This window comes from Triturus cristatus, chromosome 5_2 (genome assembly GCF_964204655.1).
Source record: "Triturus cristatus chromosome 5_2, aTriCri1.1, whole genome shotgun sequence".
In the NCBI taxonomy this organism is placed as follows: domain Eukaryota; kingdom Metazoa; phylum Chordata; class Amphibia; order Caudata; family Salamandridae; genus Triturus; species Triturus cristatus.
The window spans coordinates 487,803,112-487,823,907 of record NC_140588.1 but is presented as its reverse complement, the minus strand read 5'-3'; the positions used below and the strand labels follow the sequence as shown (position 1 = coordinate 487,823,907).

The following is a 20,796-nucleotide window of genomic DNA, read 5'->3' as shown; positions in this document are numbered from 1 at the left end:
AGAGGAACTGTGATAATTACAAAGGGCAGTGGTTCGAAAAACAGGTACCTGCGCATATCCTGGAAATTATAAACAATGGCAAAGCATTCTTATATATTCATTAAGCTCAAGGGGGTGTCAGTGGGTTATTTGTTTCTATACATGCATAGTGTACGGAGAAAGTTTGGGACAGATTTGTATTATATAAGGAATAAAATACTTCCTGGCACACATTGTATGGCTGTTGTAGGTCACTGAGGAGTTTCTTGATCTTATAAAAAAAAACAGGACAGAGGGTCATGGAACTCCAAGGTGACTCACAATATCCTTTCAACGTGCGGCAGAGTGCAGTGCATTCCTTAAAATGAGTGGTCTTCCCATCGCCCTTCCCACAAACACTTCAGTTCTTGGTGTCCTGCTCTTTCGTGTTCATTGCACACAAGGATACAAGCAGGATCTGTGCCGTGCAGTGAAGCCACCAAAACGCAGTCAGTCTTTTTTGCACCAAGATGAGATACTAGTATAATATATATCAGTATAATGTATGCCAATTTTAAAATGCTGTGGCTCAGAGTGTGTGGAAACATGAGGAGATTTGAGCTTTTCTTTAACTAAATATAGCAATGAAAAAAACCATGCTGCCATAAATATCTTGTTTCTTCTGTCAAGTCTTATAACAAGAAAAACAGAACAGGGCAACATGTCAGTTGTGTTTTAGCTGCTTGTAGCGATGGTGTATCGCTTTAAGTGGGTTCGTGGTCTAGGACTAGAACCTGTATATGTAATTAGAATGTTATGACTTGAATGGGGAGTTCTGGGGGACTTTATCCGTTGTGCTGTCAGAGCTGGTGGTACTTGTTGTACTCAGTTCCTACAGAATAAATACCTAATTATACACATACTCCGTTTCTACTTCACATTTCCTTCGCTAGTGCTGGAGAGGTTCCTACACTGCTCTGTTTGAACTGCAGTTTTAAATGATGCCCCGCCTCTCTGTCACCGTGGCAGCTGGGAGCAGGCATTGAGATGTCAGAACTCAACTGTAAAAACCTATTACAGTTGCAGGCTACTCTGTATTACAAGTGACCCGAGACCCCACAGCATGCCTTCAATAAGGAAATGAGAATTGCACCTTTATGTATGGATTGGAATAAAATCACGTGCTTATCCCTCACCAGGAAGACATCATTTATACAAACCTGGGAGCCATTTTTAGTGTCACCTCAGTGTCTGCTGCTATTTCAATATTTCTATTTCAGTCAGTGTTGATCAATTCCTTTTCATTATGTGCTGATACTTTTGATTCCGCAGCTGTTGCCACATTCCTTTCGGTGTCTGCTTATGCTTTCCATCAGTTTCCTCTGGTATTTTCATTGCGGACTGTGTGCTGCACACATTCACGTCATTGTGTGCTCCACCACTGACGTCGCTTCCTGCTGCGGGGTCTGTTCATACTTTCGTTTTAGTGTTTTCTGGCACTTACTCTCAAGAGCATGCTTGGACTCTCATTTCACTTTCGGCCACAACGTCATTTCCGTGTCTGCAGTGCCGAAACGTTCTATTCTGTATTCATCCAACTTCAATTACATTGATTAATATTCATTGTACTTCTGCGTATGTGGATAGCCTCCTTCCAGCTGCTACTAAACTTCCATTTCTTTTGTTTGTTTCTATATTTATTTCAGTGTCTGCTGACACGGGTTATTCACTTCCTGCCGCGGCGTTCACTTCAGTGTGTACCGACACCTTTACCTCAGTGCCTGCTATCACTAAATACATTTTTTAATATGCAATTTCTAAAGGGCACTTCCGGAGCGGTTCTTAAAAGTCGAGCGAGAAGTGGAAATGTGAAAATCCATCCCCCGCTGGTGCACAGCGTGTTCATTTCACACTGTCCAGACATGTGGAGTACTGGTGACATTTATTTCAACGGCTTTTTGATACAATTGTACCGCACTCGTATGATGTTTACTCGTTCTGAGACTCTAGCTCTTGAACACAAGCACACACACACACACACGGAGTAATCCCTTTAATTTCTCTTTAAAAAATAGAGCCTCTTGTAACAAAACATTTGACTATTACTCCGTTTCGTGCAGATGTTTTCAATGCTGACGCTTTAAATTTGAGAGCGCTAAAAACAACATTGCAGTGGCAAGCGCTACAAAAAAAATCACATTATCGAGGCCAGAACCCTGCTGAGTAAATTGACGTTGCGTGAGATTACATGCTCAGTATACACGAAGAGAGGAGTGAGATGTTGAGAAGCGTGGGGCGGTGGCCATTACTGCCCCCAGCCCAGGCCAACGCAGGAGTAAGATTCTGAGCCCAGCTGCACTGAGGAGATGAAAAGAGAGTACATCTCGCGGGGCATTACTACTCCACAACTGACGGCTGCACTAGGGGCAGGCATAGGGAAGTGTTTGATTGTATTGTTTCGCGGGATGTCCCTTACACACACACAGACACAATCTCCTCATATTATCCAGTTAATTCGGTTAGTATCAGGGTTTTCACCCGGATTCACGCCGCCCTCCTCGTCAGGGAGCCGCGAGCCCCGGAGCCGGTGACTGAGGGTCGCAGGCGCCTCCCTGCGCAGGGTGGAGGGGGCGCTGACGGGACCCCACGGGTGGAGGGGCGCAGCTCTCTGTGTATTGTGAGCCATCAGTGCAATAAAAACCGCAGACGCTCGCAGCCCAGGCAGGTAAAATAGACCAGGACAGAACACCAATATTATGAGCTTTTATTCTTGGGCAAAAGGAAAGAGTGAGGAAACGTAGTGCGCCCAACGCAGTGTACGTGCTGTGACCCGGTTCTGCCTGAACAAGTTTTATACGTGCTGATATCTTCGCTCTTCAAGGATTAAGAAATGCACAGAAAAGTGTGCAACGTGCAGCGCAACACAACACGCGCGTTGCACATACTTAGCAGCACCATCGACGAGCACGCACATGGAATGTCCAGATAGAAGCCTCTGAGACAAACATGTGGCTGTTCTTCTTCCGGGCCCAGTAATGCCAACGAGGGGTTCCTGTGGTACGAAGTAAAATCAAAGAAAGAGGTCAACAGAACACAAAGATTGCCATTTGGACTATAAAATAGAGGCCAATCGTTTTGTAGTTTTTTATATGAAACGAAAAATGCAATGCCCTTCTTTCTATTGGTTGGAAACGTCAGTGACGTGCTTCTGGTGACAAACTGAAATGTATCAAAGGGCACAGCCTCGTTCCTGGGAATTATGTTTTCTTGGCCAGTTCACTAATGTTGTAGAACAGCCACAGGTAAACATGGCACCCGTGTATTTCAGACACATGCTTATGCGACAGCATGTATTCATTAGTGCAAAGGAACCATATTAAGTCACAGTTTTGGCTGCAAACGCCTGCATGCGTTGAAATAACCGTAAATTGATTATTCTTATCTGATATCGCAGTTGCAACCGTTCCTCAAAGATCGGCTTCACTGGGCTTGTGCTCGCCGTGGCAAATCAATAAACACAACTACACGAGCCACCAGTCCCGTGTCTTCTACTGTCTCCTGTGTGGAGTCGGACTCGACGATTTCAGCTACTTGAACCCCACTCTTAGAGGATGCAGCGATCTGGGCACGGCGCGCCTGGTTACTGTTGGACAGCCCCCTGCCTCGGAAAGGAGAGCGGGCAATAAAACGCTGATCTGTAGATAAGGGCTCAGCTTCTGTAAGAATAACACATCCCGCCCCCAGCAGCCCCGGGAACAGACAGAACCCAGACCGTCCAGGCACCGACTCCATGACCACCGCTGTGGGCCGAAACAGGTCGGCACACACGAGGCAGTGGAGACAGACAGGCCAGGGTCAGGCCCCAGGGTGTCAATGGAAGGATAGCACCGAGAGACACGGTCTCGTGATCTTTGGAGGGGACAGGGAAATACTCCGAGAGACACTGTCTCCTGCACGGCAGAGGGTAGTACAGGGAAGGCACCGAGAGACACTATCTCCTGCACTTCGAAGGTACAGGGAAGACACCTGGAGACAATGTCTCCTGCACTGCGGATGGTACAGGGAAAGACACAGGGAGGCAGTAGTTCCTGTACTGTGAAGTTATAGGGAAAGACACAGGGAGGCAGTATTTCCTGTACTGTGAAGGTACAGGGAAGGCACCGGGAGACACTATCTCCTGCACTTCCAAGGTCCATGGAAGACACCTGGAGACAATGTCTCCTGCACTGCGGATGGTACAGGGAAAGAGAAAGGGAGGCAGTATCTCCTGCACTTCGAAGGTACAGGGAGGACACAGGAAGACACTATCTCCTGCACTGCGGATGGTACAGGGAAAGACACAGGGAGGCAGTATTTCCTGTACTGTGAAGGAACAGGGAAGGCACCGGGAGACACTGTACTCGGCAGACACAACCATAAAAGTTTTCAGCTCTGTGAAGAGTGTAAAAACAAGGACACGCTTTCCCCTGCTCTGTGGAAGGGACGGAGAGAGAAACCACGAGCTACTGTCTCACCTCCTGCACTATCAGGGAACAGACACAGATACTCAAAGGCACTGCCCACTGCACTGTGAAGGAACAGAGACACAAACCCGAAGACACTGCCCACTGGACAGTGGAAGGTACAGAGAAAGAAACCTTGGAAAGCAAAGAAACAGAAACCCGGACAATTCCTACTGCGCCGTGGAAGGTACAGGGATCGAATACCGAGCTGTCTCCTGCTCTTACAAAGATATCAGAGAAACACGGCGTACTGGAGCTGTCAGGGAAGGAAAACAGACTCCCAAGAAACCGCGAAGAGCTGATGTAATGAAAAAAAAGCACGGAGACAGCGCACGAGGATGTCAGCTGTGTTACTGCTGTCATCGACCAGGCATGAAACGCAACCTCAAGCAGCACTGCCCAGCTATAGTGGATTTATGTGGACATCTTTGTGTGTAAACTGAACAGTCGCAATGCACGCGTCCTGTTATTCCCCCCTTGGTTAAAGGCCACATATTAACTTTGGGAAATCAGAGACGTGATACGAATAGTCCACTGGGAAATTGCCCAGAGCCCCGACTTCCAAAAGGCCTTTGGGGAAGTGTTCTATCTCGGCCTTTAAGGTTTTATTCATTATTCTTTTGCATCGTGGGGAATTATTGAGCTGAAACTGGATATTAAAATGTAAAGATTGTTCCGAACGGGACTCCTGGCATATGCCCTGACCGGTCCCTCCAGCCCTTACGATGACACAGCTGCGCACACTGCAGTAGCCCGCTAGCATTTTGGGGTCACGTGACTTGTACCGGCCACTTCGAGGGCCCCGGCCCAACTAGCGCCAACTCAATAATTACACTGAAGTCACTGGGGTGGGACTCCCGGATGCTCTCGCTGCGGGTGGATGTGTTTTTGGAGACTTCACTGTAGGCTCGGCTTGATTTAAGGTTGGACGGATAGTCGCAACCATTCTCCGTGCTTCAGTGAAGCCCCCTTGTTCTCTATGCTAGGGGGGTGCGGGGGTAGAGGCATAGGACGTGCTGCGCACAGGAGTTCTGCGCATGAGTAGTTCTACATGTGACGGGTTCTGTGCGCGAGCCACTGTCCCACGAGATACGTGCAGCAGAAATACTGGGCATGGGAATCTTAGTGCTCGGCGAGTTGTATACATAAGGAGCTGTATGCACGGGACTATATAGTACTAGAGAAGTTATTTGCAGGTGCATGGGGGACTGTATTTGAGGTGGTCCTGGGCATGGGGTTCCTGTGCATAGAGATATGTGTGCGTTATTGATTAGCTCTGTGCACTGCAGTCTCCCTTATGAGGGCAATAGCAGTTTTTTTTTCACCTTTTCGTGTACTTTGTACGCTTTTGTAACCTGCACACATGCCACTTGTTCCTTTTGTAACGTATCGTTTGCTACCTCTTGTAATCTGTTGGCTCTTGATACTTGCACAAGTGTCACTACTGCCTCATGTAAAGTAACGTTTGCTTTTGTAACTTGCTCCTCATGTATCATCGCTGTTCCTATTGTGAAGCGCTCTGACACCTCCGGGTAAAGTCCGCGCTATATAAAAACCCATAAAATAAAATAAATAAAATAAACTATGCGCACGTGGATCTCTGTGCTCGAGGGTTCTATATATGAAGATGCATGCGCATTGTATTGGGCTCTGGCTATGGGTGCGTCCTGTGCATAAGGATGTAAGTGCCTCAGAGTCTGAGCATGTGGAACCAGGTGCATGACTCTCGGTACGGCAGAAACACTGCGCATGCGCTTACTGTGCCGGTGTCCCAGCGTCACGAGGAGTCCATACCACTCATGCAGGTACTCGGATATTACTCACCCAGCGGTTTGATGGTGTTCTCCTGGGCCTCCTTCTCCTTGGAACTGGCGCTTGACATGAGGGCGGCGATGGAGAAGGCGTTGGCCCGCGAGGAGAGCTGCGATTTGGCGGAGCTTGTGTATTCCATCCTCACAGGAAGACAGGAGGCCGTCCCACTGCAGAGAATGAAAGTTATCACCCGTGTCCAGGTTCAGCCCGTTACTGGGAGTCTGGAGTCCAGCCGGTCTCAAGAAGCCTGGACTTGTGACCTGACTCTGCTACGGTCCAAGGAAGTCAGAAGAAGGACGGACGAGTGCAATCTCGTGAAGTTTACCGTCTCTGAGTGCGCCTGTCACAGCCCCGCTCAGGTGGTGGCGATTGCTGCCTCTTCCGTAGATTTAAAGTGCCGGGTCCTGCTGTATGCGTGCTGCTTGCGGAGTGCAGTGCCACAGTGCAAGCTTCTCTCCGGGGCTGGTGGGTGGGCAGAGTTCGCGTCCTCTGTATCCGCCCTCTCTCTATGAACTGACCGTGACGGGTCTTGCTGGGCACGTGACGGGGCCGGGGGAGAGATCCTCCCCAGGTGATGGGCTGCGGCTTCCCACCTCAGCACTGACTGTCTCTGGGGGGACGGGCGGTGCGTGCTGCTCGGTGCCTGCAGGGGTCCTGCGCCGAGACTGTCAGAAGTGGTGGGTGCAGCTGCTCCTCGGAGGGTGGCCCTGTCTACGGCCTGGGGTGCAGGGGAGTCTGCTCCAGGTTCTATCGGTGGTGCTGTCCGGAGTGAACCAGCCCCCCTCTTCCTTAGCCGTGCTCCCTCCGGCCTCTACGGATCCCGAATCAAGTTGCTGCGTCTTCAGAGCTCCCTGGGGCGTGCTGGGACGGGTGCAGAGATACTCTTGGGGTGGCGGGGGCTTCCTCTTTCGCCCTGGGGTGCAGGGGAGTCAGTTCCCGGTCCTGTAGACTGTGGCGATGGCTGCATGCCACAGGTGCCTCCTTCTGTGGTTCAGGGCAGCACTGGCCCCAGTCCCGGCCTCTCCTTCCTTAATGGAACGGGCTCTGCCATCCTATCTGCCCGCAGCCAATCAGCGAGCAGGACGTCAGCCCTCTGATAAGGAGAGAGAGAGTGAATATAGAGTCTGACCTGGAGCTGGGGAGAAGTTGGTCAGTGTGTGAATCTGCAGGGGGCGGGAGTTACTGGGGGTGACCCTTGATGTCTCGGCTCTGCATTGGTAGGCGCCCACCTAAGCCTGGGAGCTGACCCTTAGGCGCAGAGTGCCGGTGCCCGCTGCAGGTGGCAGTGCCCGCTGTATGTGCTGACGTGAGACGTTTCTCGGGTAATTTGCTCCTAGAAGGCAGACTCGGGAAGGCGTTGGCGTGTGTGCGGGGGGTGGATGGTGCTGAATACGGCGACACTCCACTCGGACAATTGAAATCAGCGCACTCTTACGCTAGATTCGTAGCTCGTCCCTTTGCGCTTTGACCTCAACCCCAGGCGCTGCGGGTGGAGTTGACGGGGTGGCGGGCTGCGCTGCGCAAACATACACAATTTTGCGCTTCGCGTGCATCACCTGCGCGTCTCTGCACCTTTAGACGCAAGGATCTGGGTGTAATTAGATGAACTTGAGTGGTCTTTACCTTTGGGCCGTGAAACCCACGAGAGGACAGGTTCCAGACGTGTGGCACCACAAGCAGTGCGCGGATATCTTCCTGATCACTTTAGCGTCCCCAACACCCCAGTTTCATAAAACAAACCACAAATAAAATCAGCACCCTCAAAAAATCTGAACGTGCTTACCAATAACCCAATTTATTTAAAAAAAACACAAATAAAAACGACACCCTTGAATATCAGGAAATGTTTAAAGATAGCCCAATTAAAAAAAAAATATATTAAATGAAAATAATAAATTAAATCAAATAAAATCAGAAGGTTATACATTGTTCAGACTTATTTGGGGGTAATTGCTGCACAAAATACGTTGCTGTTTGGTTAAATGGCGGGCACGTGGTTTGAGACTCTCAAAATCAGTTGGGATTTGATGATTTATAGCTTTATTAGCAGGAATTAAAAAAAAAATGAAACGTTCTTTTAGATGAGCATTAAAATGAGGGCATGGATTGTTGTCGTTAAATTCAGCTCAAAATAATATACAGTTAACAGCCCTAACCGAAATGTTCCTTATTATAAATTAAAAAGAAGATTGAACGTAATAACAACACTTCGATACGATATTACATTTATCGTATGTACGAAAACCAGATCACCTTAATGCAAAACCCAAAGTGCGTTCCAACTAAAGAGAACACAAGAACCAATGCCCGCTAAACATCATCATTGTGCGGAATAGAGAGAGGGCACAGTGTTTTTACTTTAAAGGTGTTTGATTTCGATGCGGCGTATATTGTGTATACACGGTCAGATTCACACTCACGGACACAGCACACACAGAGTCAAGTACAATGGCATGGAGAGAATGCTTATACAACAAAGATATTGTACTATGTTATGATACCAAAATAAATAGAAACATACATGTATACACTGAAATATACATGCGTCCGTGTGTGGTGGTGTGTGTGTGTGGGGGGGGGGAGGAGGGGGGGAGGGGGTGTTAAACATGCTCATACACTCATACACTCACCTAGGTTTTGTTTTGGGTATTTCCGACTTCGCGCACCTTAATGTGTCTAAGTCTGGTAACGAATGTGCTAAATACATTAACGGTAATACCGTGTTTTACTGCTTTGCACTAGTGTCAACGCTGCGCGCCCAGAAGACCTGTCAGCGCGCAGTTAGGGGCGCCGTGATTCGTTTGTGGCTCGCGCGCTCCTCACTGCACTTGTTCTACACGCGGGCGGAGATCCACCCTGCACTGCGTCGCAGCGCTTTATTGTCGGAGATGTGGATGCGGGGCTGTGTTTTTCTGTGCTAGATTGCTTGTCGCGCTTTTAATCCCTGACACTATGGTAAAGACAAACATAATGCACGGGTTCATATAATATTATACATTTACGGAACAGCTCATTATACGGTGCGCAAACGGTGAGTACAATGTGTCCCCCTCAATGTTTATACAGATATACCACTCTCGGACATATTTTAATAAAATAAAGCAAGGAGGTAGTCGCCATCCTCATGCGAGGATTTCCTGTTATTGCGCATAACTAATCCCTTCCTGACTGCTGACTAGTTCCGCTCGCACCGCTCTTGTAATAGACAGTTCCGTATTTGAAATATAAGAACCCACGTTCGGGACCCCAGTTAACTGTTTCACGCTCCCTGTAGGTCACTTACTCGCTCCGTGGGCCCCATTCCCGAAAGGCCCCCATGCCCGTCGTGGGGAACGAGGGATGCATTGCGCATTAACTGGAAGGCTTGTAGTACCCCTGCTTTCATTGCATGTTTGGCACTGAAAGGCATCTGTGTGTCTATTCGTGTGTGTGTGTTCTGTGTGAGCCGATGATTGTCTAAATGTGATTATTTCTATGTCTGTATGTGTTTGTACGGTGTGTCGGTGTTTGTATAAATGTAATATATGTCTGTGTGTGTTTGTGTGTGCGTGTCAGTTGTGTTCGGTGTGTACCGGGGTTTGTATCAGTGCACCTATTTCTGTGTGTGTGTGTCTTTTCGGTGTGTATCGGCGCTTGTATAAGTGTACTTATTTCTGTGTGTGTGTCTGTGTGTGCCAGTGGGTGAATAACTGGTCTATCGTGTGTGTGCGCGCGTGTTTGTGTTGATGTTTGAAAACGTGTGCCTGCTTGTGTGTCTCCGTTTGTGTGCATGTGTCTATGTGTCTGTGCCGGTGATTGAAGACGTACATGTCTGTCTGTGTGTGTGAGCTTTTATCAAGAGTACATTCCCTTTTACCAGGTGACACCAATTTACGCAATGGTTTCCTCCTGTGACGTGTTTTCTGAAAGTAATCTAAAATAACAAAAGTAAAGACAATACAAATTGAAATATTCCCTTTAACCCCGAGTCAAATATGCTGGGTCTCTCTTCAAGCAGTTTTCTAACGGGTCGTTTGTTTAAATGTTAAATCAATGTAAGAAAGAAACTAGTCTCCCTAGTGTTTACGAACACTTTTACTTTCCGCGGTTCTTCCTCTGGTCGTTGTAATGTTGGTTACGAGACCGAGCTGATGCCACCACCTCTACTATGACTAGTAATAACACCTTTGTATATCTTTTCATACACAACGGCCATATTGTAATTAAAAGTCATGCAATTACAGATGGCACCTAGTTTTTATGTGTTTATTTCATTTTTGGGGTAAAACGCTGGCCTCGACATGTCTCATGGAGCGCTACAGAACACAGCACTCCAAAATGAAAATACAACATTAAATAAAATAATATAACAGACAAACACGACAGCTAGTACTAAGAAAAAACAATGACCATCAGCAGCGTCCTAAACCCACCACCATGTATTTTCAGGAAGTGTTCAGCGTGCAGCTTGCACGTGCGCAATTGCGCCCAGAGGCAAGAAAGGTGGCCGCTGATTCCACATAGAAAGCGACCGTTACGCGGGCGTCCTTCCTGTTGTGTTAATATGCACTCACGACAACATATATATTTCTTAGCATTACTGAGGGCACTTCTGCCTGACCTCAACCCCCTGCCACGCAGTTCAGTTTACAAAGATGTCATCACCTGGGGTCCCCAGGGCGGAGGGTAGCGGTGACACACGGTGAATATGGGCACTGACTTGAGCTGTCGCGTGAGACATCCCGGGCGAGGTGAAGAAAGAACACCGCAAGAAGGTACATTTTTAATATAAAGTTTGTGTCTTTCTCTAAAACAAGGGACGTGGAGTGCATACATGTTCTGTGTACATGGCGCAGACCTCTCCTCCGGTGCCAGCCTGGGCCATAGCCCCTAATCCCCGGGCCCTCTCCCTTCACCCTCTGACGCCCAAAGCGGCCTCCACTGCTTTCTCGGAGATAACTGGGTCCCGGCAGCAGACAGGGCGGCCGGAGAGCAGAGCCGGCTCTACCGGGCTCCCTGCGAGACAAGGCGGCGACATGTGCGCAGTTCGTGTCCCCTGTGCAGACTGTTTGACAGCAGACGTAATCCTCAATGGAGTGACAGGCGAGGCTTGACACCCGAATGACAGCCCAGCTTTCCCCTCTGTCCAAACACTCCAGTCAGTCACACACACAGGCTGACACACACACATTCCGTCTGCGGCACGCACACCAACAACACGCAGACCAGTACACCGTCAATGAGACACCCAGACGCGCGCGCACACACATGCTCAGGCAGGCACACATCACAAGAGTCTCTGACAAGCAGACCAAAAACAAACACACGCCCATGATAACACGCAGATACTATCATTACATGCACACAGACACAAACGCGCAGAATCTGTCAGTCAAACTCACAAAGAATGGCACACACGCGCACACACTGAAGCACACAGCAATGTAACCACATACACACAAACCCACAGATAGTTGTGGAGATTCGCATATGCATACAGGAACGCAACTCAAGCACAGACACACACCAGTACTCACAGTCTCACAGATATACACAGTGTCAGTCAGAGACTACGAGAAAACACAGGCACAAGCGCGCAATCAGTTTCAGAGGTAGTCAAACAGTCGAGCATACATGCGCGCACAGCAACAAGCAAACATGCACACTCACACACACTCACCAACACACGAATGTGAACCTCAAAGAGGTGGGAACAGTAATCTTTGTTGGGCAGAGAAAGTATTCCGGCACAAAATATGGACCGCGCCTCTTGCAATTTGGTGGCACGTTTTTAAACAAATAACACAGTTGCCTACATGAATCTGCCAGGGTGCTCTACATGCCCCTGCGCTGCTTTCAGTTCCGTCATTAATACGTCACTGTGAACGCGCGCGGTGCACGCTGCAGCCAAACTCCATACACACCATCTGATCAGAGCGGAGTCCACGCCTCATCTCCGGTCAGAGGAGCACAGGCCTTGTAATAGAGGCGAGACAGCCCTTAATAACTTTAGAGATGGGTAGATAGACGGGTAAATGTCTGAGTAGGTAAACAGACCAATGGACAGAGGAGAAGACAGACAAACTCCGAGGGATGGACGACAGCCGCTAGCTGCAGCTGCAAACACTAATGATAATCCATTACCCACTTATAGAGGCCTAGGACGAGCCTCAACTATAGACTATGTCTTCATATCTCCATCATTAGAAGACTACTTAGTTGAGGCAGAGGTCAGGGCATCCACTTTTGGTGATCATAATCCTATTACGTTCTCGTTAAGGGTAGCCCCATGACCAAATATTAGAAGAGAATTGGAAGCGGGAAACCTAGAACTCTCAACTGATAGTCTAAGAGTTAAATGGAAGGGTATGGATTGTAGGGAGGTCTTCCAGAAGATGGTAAAAACTTATCCATCTCTCTGTGAGACTTGTCTCACTTTGGCTGACCCCAACCCAGAGGCAGTTTCTGCTTTTACTCTATTATGTGTAGGCATTAAGGAACTGATCTCCAGACCTGCAGCCCTTCACAAATTTGACCCTAGGTGGTTTGACAACACCTGCTCTAGGGCTAATAGGGATCTCAGAGCAGCTTTATCAGTTTCCCCTAGAGATCCCACTCTTATTAGAACCCTAAGGCACAATTATAAAAGTGTAATAAAATTAAGGCGAGACGTGGTCTTAAACGAGTATTGGAATAACCTGGCTTGTGCTGCCAAACTTAATAATATAAACAATTTTTGGTCTGCCACTAAGTCCCTGAGAGAATTTGGGAATACATCTACCCCCCTAAGTTGCAATATAAGTAGTGAAGTGTGGGTTGCTCATTTCTCAAAAATATATGCCTCCCCGCCCCAATGCGAAGAGACTCTGGAAAATGTTATGCCTACCCAAATTCAAATTTCTTTGATTGAGGTCGAGGAGGCAATATTCCAGAGAGCAGGAAATAAAGCCCCAGGCCCGGATGGGCTGCCTATTGACCTTATAAAATCAAGGCCAGAGTTCTGGGCTCCTCTGCTACTTAACGTTTTTAACAATTTAATCACAACAAAAATCCCAAATACATGGTCCACATCTGTAATTATCCCATTTTAAAAAAAGGAGATAGATCGAACCCAAGCTGTTACAGACCCATTTCCCTAATCGATAACACCCTTAAAATATTGGGGAGAGTTCTATTTAACAAGATCAGAACTTGGGCAGAGGATGAAAATAAAATGAATAAATGTCAGTTGGGTCTTCGTAGTCATCTTGGTACTGTGGAACAGTGTTTGAATCTTAATTTAATCATAGGGAAATACACTATCGCCCGACACAGTCCTCTTTACCTGGCATTTCTGGACCTTTCGTCCGCTTTTGATTTTGTTAATAGAGCCAGGCTCTGGCAATGCCTTCTAGATTATGGGTTAGATAAAGATTTGGTGTATTTTTTAGCATATCTGCATAGGGACTTAAGGGCCCGGGTAAGGATAAGTATGGATGGGGCAGTGTCAGGAGGCATAGTGGTTGGGTGAGGCGTTATACAAGGGTGCGTTCTCGCCCCACTCCTATTTATTTTATATATTAATGAACTTTATAATGTCCTGTCTAACCAAACCACCGATGTCCCTATAATTAATGGTAACAAACTGCCCGCCTTATTATATGCAGAAGATGCTGTTTTAATGGGCCGAACACCTAATGCCTTGAGAATTTTAGTTAGGGGATTTGCAGTTTTTATGAATAATCTGGATCTTTGCATAAATTTAAAAAAATCTTTTTTAATGTGTTGTGGTCCTAAGAAACGTTCCATTAATACTATTACCTTGGGTCCTGATTCTTTGATATGCACTCTCACTTTCCCTTATTTGGGCTTACAATTTTCTGATAATGGGTCCTGGACACCACATTTGGCTTATGGACGGACTAAATTTTCAAGAGCCATAAACTCAGTAATAAATCTTCTCCAACCGAAAAGATTTGAGGTGGTACTGTCCCTACTTAAAATCTATAGGACACAATGTGTACCAATTATGACCTATGGGGCTGATATTTGGGGCCATATAAATTTGAAAAGTGTCCAGGCTGAAGAAAACAGATCTTGCAGGAGACTTTTGGGCCTACCAATTTCATCGTCCACCTTTGTATGCCATAACGAGTTAAGAATGCCATTCTTGGAAGATTACATTAGGTCCCGCCCTGTTTTATTTTGGCTAAAGGTTTGGAAAAATCCAGCAGCCTTATTAACAAGGGAGATTCTGGCAGATTGTCTAAAATGTGATAAGGGCGGTGATATCCCTTGGCTGGCCCAAGTACGGGCAAATTTGACTGCGGTCAATCTAGAGTATATTTTTAATAATCCTGAGCAACTAGATGGAATTGATGGAAAGACTTTCCGCAAAGTTTTATATCAATATTACGGGAATGCGAGATATGCCCAGGAATCCGCCAAAGTATCTGTGAAACAATATATTTTAATGACAGGCGAGGGCGGATCTCCTTTATGCTCTTCTATTAGTTATCTCTTAAGAGATATTACTCGCTGGGAGCGAAGCCTTCTTATTCGTCTTAGATCGGGCTCAATAAAGTATCTGCTGTGCTTCCCTATAGGTTATCAACCTAATATTGAGAACTTGGTTTGCCCATGTGGTAACTTAGGGAAACAGTCTATGTTACACTTTCTGTTCTTTTGCTCTTTTTATCAAAAATATAGTATGCAGTTATTGATACCGTTTTTCAGGGCAAAGGGCACAACGGATTTTACGGTTGCATACAAAATTATTTTCCAGCTTAAAGATGATGATATAACATATCGAGTGTGCACCTTCCTGAAAATGGCCATCCGCTCACGTTTTGCTGTGAATTGATGATTGCTGGATTAGGCTGTACAATATGTATTTTTGGACTTTGTATTGCTTGTATTTACATTTTGTACTGTGCACACCTGCACTTTCATTTAATGCTGCTAACTGTAACCTTTCTGAGATTTAAGGATTTGCCCGTCTTAAGTTGCTCTTCCGTGAAATATTTGCACTTTGCACACTGTTATTTTAACATCGTCGATGATATCAAGTTATGGATAATTTAGTAATATTTTAATAGATTAGTTTTAATGATGAGTTTTATTTTTAATATTTTAATGATGATGGACTATGTATGTGATTATGAGTAATGTTTGTACTTTTATGGATAATGCATATCCGAATAAAGATAATGATGATGATGGGTAACTTTATTGGTAAAAAATAAAGGTGTCGATACATAATTCACATTGTTAAGGTCAAATCAGTCCAATAAAATGTATTACAATAGTGAAGAACAAATGAATTGGATTTGTAAGTACAAGCACAGAAAATAAAACTATATAGATGAAGCATCATAAAAAAACATGTAATAACAAATAAGCTAGGAACATATAAGGGAATCAAGGGGGTTTAAGAACTTCTTGCTGGGATGGTGTCAAATGAAAATGACGACTGGCACACATATCTAAGTACAATGTAACAGGAGACCACAGATCTAGACGTTTCGGAGCCAAATGTAAAGGATAAACAAAAGAGGTGTCTAATCTATGATTATGGCAAACAGCGTACCACCTTGCTTGATAGGAAACTTTTGTGAAATCTTTCCAATTGACAGTAATTTGCTGAAAAGCAACCGCAAGCAATAAATCAATAATTTTAACATTGAGTGTAATTTCCTCCCAACAGGATGAGAGACTACCTAGGAAAACATGGGCAATGGAAAAAGAAATGTCGGTTCCAAAAATTAGATTAACTTGGGACCATACCTGTTCCCAAAAATGGTAAACAGTTGGGCATACAAATAACATATGTAATAAATCTGCATTTGAAGAAGAACATGTCCAACAATTATCTGGTACATTTGTAAATCTTTTGCTTAGGACATTCGGTGTGAATAAAAGTCTATTATAAACAAAGAATAACGTTTGTACTATGTTAGCTGCTCTAGAGGATTTGCGGATTTGCGTATTTTAATCCATAAATTGTTCCATAAAGACACTGGCCAAGATACTACTAAATCCCTTTCCCATGCCTCTTCTATTTTAGATTTCTGTCTAGTATTACCTGTGTTCTGTAAATAACTGTAAATAGCGGAGGCTTTAGGGATGGTTTGTAACAAAACGTGAAGATGTGAGGAAGGTGCGGAAGTGGTGTGAGCGGTAGGAATGGCAGATAACTGAGTGTAGGTATTCATCACTACTTTCTTAAGTGAATTGTATTTATGTATAAATGTGGACGGCAACTTAAATGATTGACTAAGTGAAGAAAAGGGCAAGAAATCTGAATTAGAAAATAGCTGATGTACCCATATTAAACCTCTTTGTCGCCAGGTTTTCCAATAAAATGGTTTACTATTGATAGTCAGGGTTTTGTTATGCCAAATGGTTGAATTGAGAAAGGAATTGACGGTAACAGGTGGGGGAGGAAGTGTAGGTTCCAAGAGTTTAGAGGTCAGCTTAATTATGAGAGTGGATACAATCTGTGGTTTGCGTGAGAAAGAAAGGTATTCAGAAAAAGAGAAAGGGGATAGGAAAAGACGCTCAACTGTAGTCCATAAAGGGCAATCATCTGAGGGACTAAGTAACCAAAGAGAAGCTTGACGTACAAGAAATGCCTTGTGATATGCTTTGAAGTCAGGAAAATTAACCCCTTCTTCTATTTTAGGTCGAGTCAGCCTGAATAGTGACTTTCGGGACTTCTTTTTATTCCATAAGAAGGAAGAAAGAGATGAATTCATTTTCTTAAAGAATTTAATGGCGATAGGCACCGGGATATTAGAGATGACATATAATATTATAGGCGACAACATCATTTTTATAGTATCTAGGTGGCCCCACCAGGGTAAGTAAAGAGGATGCCATTTAGTAGTTAAATCCGAAATTTTTTGTATGGTTTTATGCATACATAAAGCTACTGTATCAGATATGGAAGAAGTGATATGGAGACCTAAGTATTTAATGTGATTGGGGCTCCAAGTAATATTAGAAGTACTAAAATCCGATTTAAAAGTGAATTTATTTAAAGGCAGGACTTCACACTTATCTTCGTTCAATTTGTAGCCAGAGATACAAGAGTAAGCTCGTACTTCTGCTAGAAAGGCAGGAATAGAGTCATTTGGTTTCGATATAAAAAGCAGAATGTCATCGGCATAAGCCGCAAGTTTAATGTGGGAATTGGGAGTATGACAGACAAGTAAATTTGGGGTCTGACGTAATTTAGAAAGAAAAGGTTCCAATGCCAAATTAAAAAGGAAAGGGGAAAGAGGGCAACCTTGACGCACTCCTCTCTGTAAATCAAAAAATGTGGAGACCAACCCATTTGCGCAAACAGCCACCCGAGGGTTAGAGTAGAGAAGAGAATACAGGGGTATAAATTTAGGGCCGAAGCCAAACCAATTAAGGGTATGGAACAAATAAGTCCACTGAACTCTATCGAACGCTTTTTCAGCATCTAATGCTATCGCCGCTAGGGAGTAGTTGAGACGAGAGGACTTAGATAAAACATTAAAAAGGAGTCGCGTATTATCAGTGATGGATCTACCTTTGACAAATCCAGATTGCTCTTTCCCTGACAGATCAGGTAAAAAAGAGTCTAATCGAATGGCCAATGCTTTAGCAAAGATTTCATAGTCAATATTGATCAAGGATATGGGCCTATAGTTCTTACAATGTTTAGAATCCTTGCCTGGTTTAGGGATGAGACATATATGTGCTTCTGAGAAAGAGCCTGAGGAACTACCCAGCGTACTGAATGAAATAAGTAGGGAGTGTAACTTGGGCAATAAAAGTTTAGAGAAATGTTGGTAAAATTCTACAGTGAAACATTCAGTCCTGGGGCTTTGTCTTTTTTAAGATGTTGTAGAGCTGTTAATATTTCTTGACATGTTAAATCTAACTCTAGGGAGGAAAAATCAGGTATACTGTGTGTAGATTTCTGGATAGTGGAGAAAAAATTGGAAAACGAGATATTAGAGGGTTGTAATTCAGAAGTGTGTAGTGATTTATAAAAAAGGGAAAACTCATTCAAAATCTCAGCATCTTTAAATTTTAAAACTGATTGAGTATCATAAATAGATTCAATATTTAACTTATTTTGTTTAACCTTCAAATAGTTGGCCAGTATTTTCCCAGCTTTATTCTTCCCCCCATAAAATTTTGCACTAGATTTTAACAAATATAAAGAGGCATCTTACTTTGACTTTTATTAAATTGTAATTTGGCACTTATGAGGGTGTTGAGACAATCTTTTGAGGCTGAGGTGTAATAAGTATGTTCCAAACGCTTAATGTCCTGAAGGAGATCTCTAGTGAGTTTACGGGAAGTTTTCCGTTTTGAGGTAACAAAGCTTATTATGAAATCCCTTGCTGAGGCCTTGAAAGCATCCCATACCATGACAGGAGGCATAGAAGGTGTTTGATTTAATTCAAAGAACTCGTTGGAAAAGTTAATAAAGGAATTAGTAAATTTCGGATCTAAGAGGAGGGCATTATTAAAACGCCATCTTCTAGGACCAACGACCGGAGGAAGGATGTCAAGGCCAATTGAAACTGGGGCATGATCTGACAATAAAATAGGGCCAATCTCAGCACTTGTAAGAGTTTGCGAGATATTGTGTGAGACAAATATATAGTCAATTCTTGACTGCGTGTGGTGAGAAGGGGAAAAAAAAGAATAGTTTCTAGTAGTCGGATTGCAAAGACGCCAGGCATCTAAAAGTTTATGTTGGGAGATAGCATGCACAAAGGATTTGTGTACTTTGTTAGGGACAAAAGAGACTTTGGAGTTCCTGTCAAGAAACGGATCAAAAATTTGATTGCAGTCGCCAGCAAAAATAAAATTATCGTCTATACAATAAGTAATTTGCTTAGCCAGCGTGGGCCAAAAGGAGGGTACACCACCTGTAGGGGCATAAACATTTAAAAGAGAAACAGGAATCCCCTTCAAAGATAATTTGACACTGACCCATCTACCATCAGTATCTGACTCTTGAGATATAAGTGAAAATGAAAGGGACTTACGGCATAGTATCATTACTCCATTACGCCTCCCATCCCCTGGGGAAAAGAAAATCTCTCCTACCCAACCCCTCTTTAACTTTATTGACTCTGGGGCTGAGAGATGAGTTTCTTGCAAAAAAACAATATCAGCATCTAATTTAGCCAAATGAGTCAACACTCTCTGCCTCTTGATGGGAGAATGTAAACCCTTAACGTTCCATGTAATCAACTTTAATAACATAAGTAATGAGAAAGAAAATGAACCAAAATTGTCAAATATAAATCCAATTCAATAGGATAACTATAAAATGTGTGAAAGAAGGAAAAAAGATTGAAAAGAATAAATGAAATGTTAGAGTGAAATGGGATAAAGATATCAAGTAACCAGGAAAAAGAACAAGAAGGAAAAAAGGAAGAGACCAAGTAGATAGGTAATAAGAAGACAAAAAGGTAATATAAATGACTATTGTAATGACCTTAATATCAACAAAAGTGAAAAGATAGAAAGGGATGAGCAAACAAAAAACACCATCAGAAAAAAAGATACGAATCATTGTAACAAAACAGAGAACAAAAAAGACTACAGCCAACAAATCAAAAATATGACATGAAGGTAACATACTTACAAAGGGAAGACTCAAAAACAAAAACACAAGAGGGGGGATGAAACCACTTGGAGAAGGCCACAAATCTGGACGAAACATGAGATGAAAGACGTCCCAACCGATGAGCTCTTTGGATGTTCAGTAAAGTTCCATCAGGTAAATGAAGAAGCTTAGGAAGGAATGATTTGAAAAAGTTGATTGGGTCAGACCAAGACCCTCTCCCAGGCCATAAATGCATAGGTTGTTTCGTCTATTGCGATTTTCAAGATCCTCAACCTGTTTCTGAAGCATGCATACCTGAGAATTTAGTTGAGAGACTGTAACGCAAGATACTTTTAAAGAAGCAACAGTGCTCTCAACCGCAGAAACCCTCACATCCATTTGAGACCAGTTATCTGTGAGAGTTTGCAATTTAGTGTTAGTCTCTTCCATAAAAGGCCGAAGGGCTCTGATCTCCTCAAGCAGAAGCTCCATAGAGACGGGTGAAGCAGACTTAGGCGGTGAGGGAGGGTCTTTTTTAAGGCGTTTAGAGATAGACTTCCCAGGGGCACCAGAGGGAGGATCCATATTTGCCGCAAAGCACTGAGAGTTAGATGACAGAGAGTCTTCAAATTTCGAGAATTCGGTAAAAAGTTTGGAATTTTTTATGAAGATGTGCTTTTTGGAAGAAGGAGGACAAGTCAGCTTTATTCTGCCCATATAACGCTGACTTAAAGAAAAAAAAACCTCCAAAAGATATAGAAAGGTATTCCCTGAGAGGACGTGGTGAAGGTCGCAAAATGGCCGCTCAAATACAAAAGTCACAAAATCCTTATCAAAGGAAACACCAGCAGCAAGTTATCCTGAAGTACTCAAAATGTCAAACGATGGTGCCACAATCCTATAGTACAGCCAGTGAACAGAGCCATTAACATCAGGAGCCAATTCTCAGTCAGCTATACAAAG

General features: G+C 44.3%; 1 protein-coding gene across 4 annotated transcripts in view; it reads right to left on the bottom strand.

The window, feature by feature from the left end:
* Positions 1-7,267, bottom strand: part of TBX20 (T-box transcription factor 20) — a 117,886-nt gene extending 110,619 nt beyond the window's left edge. For all 4 annotated transcript variants that reach the window (XM_085607482.1, XM_085607484.1, XM_085607485.1 and 1 more), the window contains exon 1: positions 6,285-7,267. In XM_085607482.1, the coding sequence (XP_085463608.1) occupies positions 6,285-6,411 (127 nt within the window). In that variant the 5' untranslated portion in view covers positions 6,412-7,267. The remainder of the gene's footprint in view (positions 1-6,284) is intronic.
* Positions 7,268-20,796: the final 13,529 nt, after the last annotated feature.